The 13,964-nt window shown below is 42.1% G+C and overlaps 2 protein-coding genes across 3 annotated transcripts; one reads left to right on the top strand and one right to left on the bottom strand.

Moving 5' to 3' along the window:
- Positions 1 to 9,385, top strand: nuak2 (NUAK family, SNF1-like kinase, 2). Its single transcript, XM_080891635.1, has 6 exons — positions 1 to 468; positions 4,383 to 4,503; positions 4,932 to 5,083; positions 6,001 to 6,066; positions 6,188 to 6,440; positions 6,532 to 9,385. The coding sequence occupies exons 1-6, from the start codon at positions 229 to 231 to the stop codon at positions 7,575 to 7,577; spliced, it is 1,878 nt and encodes a 625-aa protein (XP_080747761.1). The 5' UTR covers positions 1 to 228; the 3' UTR covers positions 7,578 to 9,385.
- On the bottom strand, positions 8,286 to 13,069 carry ccnd3 (cyclin D3). Of its 2 annotated transcripts, none has more exons than XM_080891636.1 (5): positions 12,740 to 13,069; positions 12,452 to 12,667; positions 11,089 to 11,251; positions 10,212 to 10,354; positions 8,286 to 9,986 (listed from the first exon to the last, which is right to left on the bottom strand). In XM_080891636.1, the coding sequence occupies exons 1-5, from the start codon at positions 12,971 to 12,973 to the stop codon at positions 9,789 to 9,791; spliced, it is 954 nt and encodes a 317-aa protein (XP_080747762.1). In that variant the 5' UTR covers positions 12,974 to 13,069; the 3' UTR covers positions 8,286 to 9,788. The 2 variants fall into 2 exon arrangements, with proteins under 2 accessions (XP_080747762.1, XP_080747763.1); XM_080891637.1 differs by having other exon boundaries at positions 9,924 to 10,143.
- Between the last annotated feature and the right edge of the window lie 895 nt (positions 13,070 to 13,964).

Raw genomic sequence — 13,964 nt, 5'->3', positions numbered from 1 at the left:
CTTGCCTACCTGCTGCTGAGTTCCAGCAGCATTACCGAGCTAACACGCAGATGTTCCAGTTCCTGCCTACAGCTTCTTGATCACACTAACCTGCAGTTCTCAGCTGAAGACTTTATATCGAGACTTTAACCTGAAGCGTGCCTGCGGCTCCACACAGAGGGAATGCATTTTTAATACCTGGCTCTGAAAGTAAAGCGACACAAGACAACACCTCTGCCGGGGGTCGGCATGGATGCTTTACGCGCTGCCCGTCTTTCGTCAGCCTGCAACAGGCCGTCCGTCGGGGGAGCTTTTCACGACGAAAACACACCCTTCGGGAAAGCTCAATTCCAGGTGCCCGTGAAAAAACAAGCCGTGAAGAGGCACCACCACAAACACAACCTGAAACACCGGTACGAGTTTCTGGAGACCCTCGGAAAAGGAACCTACGGCAAGGTGAAGAAGGCCAAGGAAAGGTCCGGTAGACTGGTAAGCATGGTGTTATTTTTCTTTTATTATTATTATTATTATTAATCTGATCACATTTTACCTGCAGTCAGTCTCACGTCAGTCTTTGGACTGCTTGTCCCATCGGCCACCTGTTGTTTAGACAGCGAGCGCTATTTTTAGGTGACTGACTGTCTGCAAACAGGTAGAGCTCGCTTGGATTTGAATTTTCAAATAAAGGCGTGGAAACTCTACCGCAGAGCGTTCACTTTGAAAAAAGCAAAGTATTGCTGGATTGTAAGAAAAATAATATTGTTAATTTTTTATAAGGCGGATTGTAAAGTAATAAAGTTGAAAGTGCGCCTGCCATCTCTCCTGAGGTGTTTGTCTATTGGCTAAAGTTTGCCGAAGGGTTCAGTGTGTTTATTTATGGACTTTTCTTACGTTCACACTGGAATATACTGACCATGATCTAATAATTTCCTCCTCGCCAGCCCGCAGACTCTTTCTGATCTGCTTGATAAGCGCTTAAATTGGTCTTAAGCGCAAATGCAATTATGCAAGCATCTGCCCATGCTTCTTCATGGTGTATTCAGGTTAAACAGTGAGATCTGCTCCAGTTTGAGGTCATTATCATGGCGTTTCAACAGAAATTTATCACAAGGCATTTTATATAACCTCTATCTCTCTCTCTCTCTTTTTTTTTTTTTTTTTTTAAAATTAGCCCATGTGAGGCACAAAAGAAAGTCTCTTGGAAAGGGCTGGGTAAGTTATTTTCCCCAGGAAGCAGTTTAGGTAACTTTCTTTTTGTTGGGTTTTTTTTCTGATAAAAGGAACAGGAGGGGGGGGATGCGGGGGTTGCAATTGGGCTTCCAGGTAAATTCCAGCTCTCCATGGCCTAAGGGGAAATGCGAGGAATTTAAAACATTAGAAAGATAAGCCCTTAAAAGAGGCATAAAAAGGGGGGGGTTTCCCCTTGATTATAAGATCTTGGATCTCTTTTATTTTTAGCTTCTAAATATTTTAGAAAGGAATGTGGAAGTGGGTTGATTGTGAGACCAGTTAAAAAATACTGTACGGGACTGGGTCAGGGTCATGTGGTACCACAAAACAAACCCTGACTCAACAACAACACTTAAAACCAATTTAAACAAACCCACATAATAAACTGGCACCTGAGTTTATTTTGGTGAACCTATTAAAATCTTTGTTCTCTCGATAAACGTGTGATTTGCTGCCTAATGGTTTGTTTACTTGCCGTGGCTTATCGAACATACCGGGAAACGGAAAGTGTGTTAAAATGATACAAATCAAAGCCCACATCTAGACTTTAAAATGAAAACTAAACGTTCCTGCTGTAGATACTTCGGCCTTTTCTTGGGAAACCTGACTTGGCTGCTGTTTCATACTTTATCGGAAATGCCCTTTGTTAAAAGTCCTGCTTTTGTGAAAGTGGAGAAGTAAGGAAGTAAGTGTTAGAATCCTTTTCCCCTTCCCTTTGCTGCTTACAGTAAACATGCAGTGATACAAGTTGAGCCGTGTCCACACACGCCCATTTCTGCTCTTTCACCGACTGGCTCTGCTGTTTTTATTAGAAATGAGTTGGTGTCTGGGATTTATCCTTGCCGGCAGCTTCCTGATGCTTCAAACCTACAATTTTTTTATTTTATTTTAAGTATCAAAATACTGATTAGCCCACATACGTGTTTTGAATCTCACACCCAACAAATGGCATTTAGCAGAGAAGCCTTTGCACGCCTGATTATTGACAACATAATGGACAGAGATGTGTCATTGACTCAGGGGAGTGACACAAAAACAAACAGTGGCTTCATCTTGCGTGCTGTGGCATTACAGCTGTTTCCATTGTCTAAGTGCAAAAGTCTGATTGCATAATCCACTGAGGTGGGGTAAGGTAGGTTGGGGGGTGGGGTGTCAACATACATCAGGATAGGGGTTGATCTGCCACTCGGTGCCTGACATGAATGCTGTTTGTGTATTCAGACGCCCCAGTTAAGTCCCTAGACTTGGTTTGCATCAGCTGTTAATTAATTCATTGTGCAAGAGAGTTCCCAGGGGCGTTTTTACTCATGCTCCACAGTTAAACTGGTTAAATACTTGTGTCTGTATGTCTGTGTAGGTTCTCAGTCATTCAGGTCATGACAGCCTTAAAAAAAAAACCCAGACTTCTTTAAGTTAAAGTCCATTTGCCTTCTTTTTGAGCTCCTAAGACTGCGTCTATACTTGCTTTATTTAGATAAAGTGACTCCGTATACCTGTAAACAAAGTGCCATTTACTGATTTCAGAGGCCGATACTCACCTGCGTGACTCATCTGTGTTGTCACATCAGCTGAGCACGGGATAAATATTCCAAGATGGTCTGAAGAGCTGATCTAAGGATCTTAAGAAATCCTTAAACATGCTTTTTTTTATATCATGATTTATTGTTTCCCTGGAATAAAAATAAATAAAAAGGATATTAATGATATCAAATCTGTCCCAAAATGTAGTTTTTAAACTTCTGGATCGACCCATGATTTTGTGCATACCTGATTAAAACCTGATTAAAACTCTACAAAGCTTCACTAAGCCTACATTTTAACAGGGCTGTCTGGTGCAAATGGCCAGGGGGATAATGGTGGCTCATGAGTTGTGTGTGTTGTGCAGAAATGTGGTTTGAGTCTTTGCTGTGAAATGTGAAAGATTTCAGCCCCTCTGTGCTTATTACGTGGAGCAGACTGTCTGTAACAAAGATTGCACACACACAGATAACCTCACAAGGATGTGAACTGGTCATGAGTGTGAGTTCAGGCCTGTCTGACAGCTACGCAAACAAATGCAGGAAACCTCCATTCTCAGAGTCAGGAAACGGGCCCGGGTGGAGGGAATACGGGGGTTTATTTGCAAGAGCATCCACGCCAGACAGTGACTCACGACGGGGAGACAGGTCACGCGTTGACACGGATATGACAAGTCGCTGCTTTACTCATTTTCCTGTCTCTGGAACCTCGAGGGTTAGAAATGAGGACACCCCACCGCCTGCACCATCTGGTGCCTCACAGCACCTCTTCAACCTTGGGGTGGACTGATGACGCACTCGGCGCACAGAGGAATCCCAAGCATCTGCGCTTCCAATGGGCAACAGAATGACATGAATACAGCTTGCCTGCGAGTTCAGACTGAGATGCTATTCACATTTAAATTTTTACTTCTGTGGGCCTCGCAGACCTAACGGCCAACTCTAGTTTTCTTTAAAACAGACAATACTTGACCCGGAGTTCAAAACGGCACAGGTTTCAGTTCAATGCTCATTGTTCCACTCGCAATCAAACAAGCAGTGGGAGGACGGCAATTTATGTTAACTAGCGGCTGATTTGTGGATTTTTTTATTTTTTTTTTTTAAACCATACTGCACTTAATAGACATGACTTATCTAGTATACCTCTGCTGATCATTGCATTAAGGTTTTGTTTGCTTTTTAATCAATAATTATGCAACTTTTGACCTGAATTTGATTTTAAAAAATGCCTTATTTGAGCAACATAACCAGTAAAGTTGGATAAAGTTGACGTGAATATTACTGTCACTGATTTTTTTTTTTCCCCAACTTGTGCACCTTGTGGTTTAGCATTTATTGAGTCTCCTACAGTCTCTTGTGTCCTTTTGAGTGTTAAAATTAGATTTGCTGAAACACCTCGAGGTCTAGACCATTAGAGTTGTCATTAGCATTAGAAGCTGGAGGGAGCTGGAGTACAGGCTCACTCGTTCCCTGTTTTGTCTCTATTCATGTAACCCCCTCCAGCAGACTTCTAACCCTTTTTACACAAGGAAGCCCATTAAAGTGGTTTAGACCTTACATGGGGGAAGAAAAAGTTTGATTCCCTGTTGGATGATTAATTATTCCATGAGCTCATTCTTACTTACCTCTCACTTTATTGATTTTTCTTTCTTAAAGGTTGCCGTAAAATCTATCAGAAAGGAGAAGATCAAGGATGAACAAGATCTGATTCACATTCGCAGAGAAATCGAGATCATGTCCTCGCTCTGTCATCCGCACGTCATCACCATATATGAAGGTACATTATTTCAAAAACAAAATGCTAATGACTATGTTTGGGTTTGACTTTAATCATTCTGTCCCACACACTACATACAAACGTGATATCTTGGGTGGGGGGAAGGAGTCTCTCTGTTTGAGATTCCGAGTTTTGTCACGCACGTCTTTGTGCTCAAGTCTGATGCAGAGTTACGTAAGTGGCAACTTCCTGCCGTAATCCGGCGCCGCTGATAATGTGCAGAGCCCCGTGTCTTCCAGCACCCCTCACGCCTGATGAGGTGGTCATCACTCAGCGTTTCTCCACTTCAGTGCACGTTTGTTTGCTGTATAGCTGTAATTGGTGTAAATTAGCGGTTGCACAGATAATGGACGTCTCTCACACAGCTCAAGTATTGCAAATGGTTTGAAGCGTTGAATTCAAAGGAGCTCTGCTCTTCTGTATTTCAGTATTTGAGAACAAGGACAAAATTGTGATTGTCATGGAGTATGCCAGCCGGGGGGATCTGTATGACTACATCTGTGACAAGAAAAGCATCCCCGAGCGGGAGGCCAGGCATTTCTTCAGGCAGATTGTGTCAGCTGTCCACTACTGTCATCAGGTAAGGCAGTTTTTCTCATATCGGATCTTCAACCTGCTGTTGTCTTAAGCCTAATGACACAGGGCTGCGCTCAGATTCACTGTTTTTCCAAGGCGCTGGCACCTCCAAAGTTACATAATGGGTATTATTCACTGTCAGCCTGGGGGAAAATGAACAGTTGGTCTGTACTGAGACCAAGTGAAGGCTAAAGGCCAGCAATCCCAACATGCACACGCATGGTCTCACAGTTTAATGAGGGTGTGAAGGAACAGAACACACACACACAGCAATCGGTTGTTCTAGCAAGCCCAGAGCCGTGCAATTACCACCATTCAGTGAACATTATATTTTATCATGGCTCTGCTTGGCAAAGCATTTATAAACGTTTGCTAGACAGTATTTGCTGAGTGACCTGCCCTTTCATATTACTGTGTTAACCACCTGTCCTTTACCTCTTTACAGAGGTCTGATGTCTCGTTAAACAAACATTTATTTATCCACGTTATTCAACAGAGAAAGGCCATCTGTTATATCACCTACATTTGGCACAGTGACAAATTCCAAAGTTTCTTCATGATGGCATTTTAACAATAAATGAACGCCACGCTACACAAAGAATGTGTTCGTTGCTACAGCAAGTGCTCATATGTAAGGAGCAGTAGCTGACCTGCTTTTTTTTTTTTTTTGTAAGTGAAGCAAATGCAAACTTGAGTCAAAGGCATGCCCCCCTACAGAGCACAGCACAATGAGGCACTGCTGACGTACCAGAGAGGTCTTCTGTTAGAGAATAATGTGGTGTAACCCAGTAAAGCAAATCCTTTCTACGTAATGCAGACAACTCCCAGTAAACCGATCCCTAACAGCATGCATGAAACAAAGCTTAAACAAAAAAGAAGGAAAAAAACAAACAAACAAAAATAAATCCTTTTTCCTCTTAGAACGGAATCGTACACCGGGACCTGAAACTGGAGAACATTTTACTGGATGACAACGGCAATGTTAAGGTATGCACGTGGATTGAAATCAATAGCCTGCGTTACGCATTTTATAACTAACAGTGATGCGCTGTAACTGAAGAACTTCAATGGGAAAATACGCTTCACATCACATCTTTTGTTCTCACAGATTGCAGACTTTGGGCTGTCGAACCTCTACCACGGTGACGAGTTACTTCAGACTTTTTGCGGCAGTCCTTTATATGCCTCCCCGGAGATTGTCAACGGGCGTCCGTACCATGGCCCAGAGGTGGACACTTGGTCTCTTGGGGTGCTTTTGTACACGCTGGTTCACGGAACCATGCCATTTGACGGGAACAACCACAAGATGCTAGTGCAGCAGATCAGCACCGGAGACTACCGGAAACCAAACAAACCCTCTGGTAAGTTTTTAAAACGGATTTTTCCTCAGTGAAGCTAAATTATATTTTAGCTTTTATAGGAGTCTTGATTTTTCCCATTTCTTTCCATCAGATGCATGTGGACTCATCCGCTGGATGCTGATGGTGAATCCTGACCGCCGAGCTACAATAGAGGAGATTGCCGGTCACTGGTGGCTCAACTGGGGCTATCCGCAGCCGTTACTGTGTGAGAGAAGGAGCAGTCATGTGGAGCAGACCTCTGCCCCAGTATCTCCGTCAACATCACAGCCTGCTGGGCTGGCCGGTGTTGCTAGTTGGCTGCGTCGTACATCCAGGCCTTTACTGGAGAATGGCTCCAAGATGCGCTGCCTGCTCCGCACGCAGGGCAGTGCAGGGGATGTAGTCCGACAACGGTCCCTGCGAAGGTCACATAAGGAGAATAACATCACCCAGGCAGTTCACGAGGGTAGCACAGACACTCGGCCCTCCAAGGGTATTCTGAAGAGGCGTAACAGTGTGAAACAGAAGTCGATAAGCGAAACATCAACTGTCAGTTTAGTGGAGCCACAAAAAATCTTGGACTTGTCTGCACCAGGTAAAGCACCTTCAGCTGCACAGCTGCCTCGCAAAGGTATCCTAAAGAAGCCTGCTGAGCAAGAGTCGGGGTATTACTCATCATCTCCAGAGAACAGTGACTCTGGCTTGGTAACGCAAACGAAAGAGTGCCCTTCAGCACCCTACAGGAAGGGCATCCTCAAGCGTAATGGAAAGTTCTCCTCTGGTGGGTTACATGAGTTTGGGTCTTTGGACCAGCTGGCGACATCTCTGCCTCATGGAGGTGGCCGATCAAGACCAAGCGGAGCCATCAGCGAAGATAGCATTTTATCTTCAGAGTCCTTTGATCAGCTGGATCTACCAGACCACGTGAGGCCAGCAATGCAAATGGATAAACCAGCCAAGGCGAGCATGAGAGGCTGCGTTTCTGCTGATAACCTTCTGGACATCCAAGAAGACAGAATTCTGTCCGATGGGCTGTTGAGGTCCTGGGACTGTTACAAGTCTGGAGTGGCTGACAGTGCCTTTTCGATTTCAGACTGTGATAACGTCACAGAGGCTTACAAACAGGCCATGGTCATACGAAGCTCCAATGCAAGCTGAAGACCAGTAATAAGGGACAAGATGCTGGCTAAAGAATTAGTGGTCATCCTGAATTTTGAAGTGACTTTAACAATATTGTGGTCATGAAAGCCAAAGTGCGTTGTGTGAAAATACCAGAACACTGTAAGGTGATCATTTTGGCAGAATTCAGGAATTAATACAGTACCAAAAAAAGGGAGAAGACTGATTGTATTTGAGATGGTCGATTTGATTTAACCGAAACTAAAATAAGGAAATGCAATTACGCAAAGGAAATGTTACATAGTGCAATTTGACTTTCATCAAACAGTCTCAGGAGAAGAGAGCTTGAACTCTGGTTTTCATTGTTAGAGGTTGCTAGTCAATTAATTCACAATGAAACCAAAAGCACTTCAGAGACGGAAATTCGGGAGACATTTTTAATACAGTTACAGTAGATCTGATTGAATGTAGCTGGTTTGTGTCCGAGTTACAGCAGCAGAATACTCTGCATTGTGGTTTATTGTCAACAAGAAAGTTTGAGAAAGTTCAATGAGTGTTATTTGGATTCTAGCTTCGTAATCTTCTGTCAACATGATGTTTGTCTAGGATGATGACGGCAATAGCAAACAGTTTCGATGTTGGAATGAGTTTTGTTTATGGGTAAGGTAACATTTCACAGATGCCAAAGAGCAGATTTGGAAAACCTTGGCGCTAAAAATCCCCAGCAAAATGTGCCAAGTTTTGATGTTTGAAACGGGGACTACTGACTTTTTTTTTTTTTTTTTTTTTTTTTTTATAAATGTTTTTCCTGAAATGACTTGTTCTGTGTTTGGATAATGACTTGAATAATAATAGTGACCCTATGAATCACTGGCCTAACCAGTCGAACCTGCCTTTGCTTGCTAGCTTGCGCTGATACAAGTGCACAAATAGCCTTTGAGTCTACATACACGTGTGGGAGTTTTACAAAAACAGGTGGGGCCCAGTTTTGTTTTGTTTTTTGTTTTGTTTTGTTTTGAAAATCAACAGTATGAAGTTCCCCAACTAATTACTATTTGTTTTGGGGTTTTTTTATGAAGTTGAATCATCGGTTATGGAACAGCGTAGTATTTTATAAGGCCAGATAACACCAGTTAAAAATAGCGCTGCCAAAAAGTAGTCACTGAATCAAAACTAGAGTTCAAATTAAAATCATAAATGCAGGTATTGATCCTTAATTAAGCTTGACCAGATATTTTCGTAGCCACCTGGCTCTGTCTTGCTTTATGAAATACTCCTGGTATTCAGCTACATCAGCATGTATGTTTGATTTTAATTTGGATGCTAAGCCAGTGCCTGGAATAGCACTTTCAGGCCACTGAAACCTGATAAATACACCATTTATGTATCAGTGTCATGTAACAAGAGTTGCACAAAGCCATTGATGCAAGCTGCAGAACCATGTTGTTCAGAAACATGGTTCTGATGAAGGAGGCTCATCAGGAATTGAAAGCCTGTTCATTTGCAAAAGATACTTTTTTTTATTTTTTTTATTGAAAGTTTTTTTTTCTTAATTTCTGGAATCTGATGGATTGTATTAAGATGAAGGTAAAACTCATTCTCACATATGATCTTTGATTTTCATGTATGACAAGGAAAATATTGTTTGTAGGATGTTTGTTTTGTTTTTTGCTTTTATAAAATAATTTAATGTGTTTGTTGTAATGTGGGCATTTCATTGTTTTTGTTTCTCCCTTTCCCTTATCCCATATATTTCAGGTTTAATTTAAACCATGTCTGCCAAAGTTACTGGCTTATCATTTGTGTGACTGTTCTGCTGTGTTGTCCTTGCTGGGATGAGGAAGTCAATAAAAAAACGACAACAAACAACTCATTTGCTGGCCAGTGTTGTTAATGGCCTTCATACAGATATTGCATTGGCGTATAACAGGATTCATTTGCATTCAGCACAGCCCGAACCGCAGACAGACTTCAGTTTAAACTTAACAGAACCACCATCACTAGTATTAGATTTGCAAAAAGTAACAATTAAAATGTGCAAACACTGCTGGCAGGATTGGGTGCAATTTAATTCTCACTGTCACAGCAGGTTTTTATGTAGATCAAGGGATAAAACTGCTTACGCGATTCCAGAAAACAACACTCTTAAACAAAGCATGCACAAAAAAATAATCTTAATCAAAGAGCCACGTAGATGAATTTCTTCCATCTTATCTGGCCTTCTCGTTTCATTTCCTGGCAGTAAACTTTTCAAGGCAGGGAGGAGTGTTTTAGTTTGATTTCCTCTGGTGGGGATGTCGGTGTCAGTACAACATCCTGAATGTCAGCAGGGGTGTAACTGCTCCCTGATCCGTGTTCCTTTGGCTTGCAAACCATATCCTGAAAACTGGAGGGCAGGCTGAGCTCTAACACAATCCTGAGCTGGTCATAGCAGAGGAGCAGGGCGTTCTGTTCGGGGCCACGTTTCACATAGAAACAATGAATTTGTCAGCGGTGACAAGGCCGCACATATAATCATGGATATGTTTTAAGATGCTTTTTAAACAGTGGTTTGTTTGCAGCAGTTCTCAGGCTGTTTGATCAAAGACGACAAATACACCCATCGCTGTTGACGAAAGGGCAAAGTCAAAAGAGATACTGCCTGAAACTCAGTCAGTTAAACATTAGCCTTACCTGATCAGCGGCCAAAAGGTCGGCCAAAAACGTTATCACTGAATCTGCAGACACGCCAGCGTCCAGCAGCTTTAGCTTCTGCGTGGCAATGCTCACGCAGGCACACGTTACAGTGGAGGGCGGGAAGACTGAAAACCTGCATTCTGATAATTAAAAACGTTTTATTACTTTCGTGTCTTCTATTAATAATGAGCACTTTGTCCACACAATATTGAGAAAGAAAATAGATGGTAGACAGATGGTCGCCACCATGCTCGACACACCCTGACAGATGAACCTAAAAGCTTAAAACAGACACTTCCCAGAACAGGATAATATGATATCCTAATTGCTTGAAGCAGGAGAAATGGTGAGACAAAAACTCAGCCATTCAGTTCTTGCTTTACACCCTTGGAGTGGGTTAAAATGTCTTATTTTTATGGGGCTGAAAATGTGTAACAGCTGCCTGAAAGAGCAGCAACTAACTGTATCCCTGTGACCTGCAGCCTCGGGCAGTATTGCAGATAGAGATAGGTGGGAACTCGGCCAGCTGAATAGCTGGATGCAGGTCTTTCATAGCAGACAATGCAGGATTACACAAACTCTGCTCTCACTATCCAAAATGAACTGCTGACACATCGTAATCATGGTTGGGGCTGTTTGATGCCCACTGTTCACGGCTTAAATAGTCCCTTGATGATCATGAAGTAAAAAGTCTTATCACGGATTGTTTTACAGGGGGGTGTAAATGAGATGATTTCATTACATTACAAGATTTTTTTTGTTAAAATGTATTTTCCATTAGTTGTCTGCCTTAAATTGAACACTAAATTGACTGATATTGTCTTTCATTTGGGGATACCATTTCATGTTTAGGTAACTCAGTTATGCAACGTACCCATGGCAGCCAGAGCGATGTAGGTGTGAACATGCCTGCGCATGTTCTGAAGGTGGGGAGGTCGGACAAAGGGGAGAGCGTGAAGAATTGGCTCCAGGAAGTCAGAGGGGACCACGGAGGCCAGACACCACTCTAACCTTGACACCACTGCCAGCTCCCAGTGCTGCAACACACACACACACACACACACACACACACACACACACACACACACACATACATTCCTTGAAGCCAGTCCACCATCAAAATCCCACAGCAGGAACGCTCATTCAGATCAGCCAACGAGTGCTGGTCACCCTAACCCCTCAGTCAAACCCCCGTGTCCTGAACAGTGTGCATGCCTGCAAGCCTTTGGTCAAAAAAATGATTGTGAAAAGGGAACATTTCCGGCTTCCTACCTACAAAGATCTTCTAAAATGGCCTTGATAAAATTGTGCCCTTAGAAATCGTACCAATAAGTGTCTCTATTTAGTCTTCAATGAATATTACAACTGTTGTTCCTTTTCAGATGGAATAAAAGTATTGAAAGGTGTGTCCACGATCCATCTGCAGTTGCCCAATGTCATATCATTGAGGCCTAAACCACAGTTTGAGAAGCACTGCTTTGGTCAAAGTATGCATTTCTGTCAAGTTTATAAATGTCCTCTCATGAAATTCATGACAAAAGCAAAGCTACAAGACTGTCATTGCGCCGTCTGATTTTCATTTGACCACCAGGATATTTGAGGTTCATGGGAATGTAGCTGGCCTTTCTGGATGCGGCCAAAACAGGAAAACTATCCACAGATTAAGAAGCAACAGTGTTGATTTTGGGGATTATCGTGAGATCCATGGAAAACAAGTATTACAGATTCCACTTTTAAAAGAGACAAACTGGAGGCTCAGTTAAATCATGAGGTCGCTTTGAATATTTGCAATAAATGCAACAGAAAGAGGGGTCACAGTGGGGTGGTTTGCAACACCGCCTCACTGCAAGAAGGTCCTGGGTTTAAATCCAGCCTCCCTGTGTATACTTGGGATGTACCAGTAATGATCTGTTAAATAAAATAAGTATAATCCCTTCACAATTTCTTTTATTAGAAGCCTAAAGAGGTTTTAAAAAAGTGCTTTAAGAGAAGCATAAAAAGCATCAAGGATGTCAAATAAATACATTTTATTTTAGTGGGAAAAGCAGATTCATTTATTCACTTATTATGTGGGATCCCTCAGACTTATGCGACCAAACTTAATTGTGCATTTGATTATTACTTTTATTTATTTATTTATAACCCAGACTTGGTCAGTGGTGGTAGTTTTTCTGTGCTGTTTGGGGGGAGATAAACATCAAGGATATTAGCTCCTTTATAATAGTTAATGCCTTTACCAGAATGTCTGAGACTGAAATGGAGTTTTCTGTGTAGACACAAAGCTTGCTGGCAGTCAGGGGGATCGTTTCTCTCATTTTGGAGGCCAGGAACATACAAACTGCCCCTAACAGCTGCAGGTTGGTCTTCTCAACTGCAAAACGGCTCAGGTAACAGTCCAGGTAACGCATCGCCTGTGGAAACACCTCCTCCTCGCATTTCTGCTCCTCACACACCTGTCAGACAGAAATCTGGTTTATTTCACCTGAACTAGGTGGAAAATTACACTGTGACTGATGAGTGTATACCTGAAACATCCACACAGCTAGTATCCTTCTCATGTACGGCTGGACTTCTGTCTGCACCCCGTCAAAGGGGGAGGTCACCCGGCTGGTCTCCTCAAAGGCCCGCAGGTTGTGTAGCACTCTGAGATCACCGGTCATAGCGTGGTCCCTGCTCGCCCGGGGGACCACAGCCTGCTCTGTTTCACTAACATTTCCCATCTCCGGATCAACTCTGAAGCCCTCCATTTCCAGGCACATCCAGTTCAGTGAAGGAGCATCAATAAACCGTTTAGCTAGCGTTAGCTTCGGTCCGTTATGGCGGCCATTCCTCTTTTAGCTAGCTGTCCAGTAGCTGCTGACATAACGCCATTTTCAGCCAATATTTTTTCTTTAATTTTCTTTAAGAGTATTAATTTCAAACTGAACTGAATTTTATTTTAGCCCTCAAAAAATAAACAAAAATTAAAGCTGAATATTTTCCAGCTTATTTGCATTTTGTCTTCTTCTTGTCTTCCTTGCCATTTTAAATGCATATACATTTACTAAAAATTAAAAATATTTTTGGAATTTTTTTCCCCTGGAAATCTCGAAGACCTCTAAACAAAAATCCACCCATATCTCATAGCCTTATTTAGGAACTTTCTTTTTTGTTTATTTTTGTTCTGTGCCATTCAGCAAATTTGATACCAAGTAAATACAGGTCTAGTATTGTCGATACCAACACTTTCTGCCTATAAAGGCAGCTTATAGAGGACAGCGCTGTGTCAGGATTTATGAGATGAGTCATCATTAACTTACAAATACTGAACACATTTTAATGATCACTAAACCACTGTAATATTTACTTTACAAAATCAACCTTTCAATTTTTTATGTATTTTGAAACTAGGTTTTTTGGAGACCTTGAATATAAATGTGCCTAGCTGTCTCTAAAGCAGTTTGGGTCAACTTCTGTAGTTGGCATTTAGTTCAACTATATTCAAGCCAATGCTCACTCAAATTCACTCAACAACTACATCTCAGACTCTACCGGTTTAGCAAGCATGCTAAATATTAAAGTTTATGACAGCAGTTAGAAAAAGACTGAACACGTATGGCTTATTTGAAAGGGTTCTCACAAGAAAGTCTTTTCTCTCTAAAAAGTTGCACCTGAGAAAACAAGACTTCTGGAACAGTGTCCTTTAGATAAACAGGAGCAAAGTTGAGATGTTTTGGTCATGTTGCACCAGCACTATGTTTGGTGAAAACC

The sequence above is a fragment of the Rhamphochromis sp. 'chilingali' genome (assembly GCF_963969265.1).
Source record: "Rhamphochromis sp. 'chilingali' genome assembly, chromosome: 9".
NCBI lineage: Eukaryota > Metazoa > Chordata > Actinopteri > Cichliformes > Cichlidae > Rhamphochromis > Rhamphochromis sp. 'chilingali'.
Note: the sequence above shows the minus strand (reverse complement) of the source record. Positions and strands in the feature narration are given on the sequence as shown.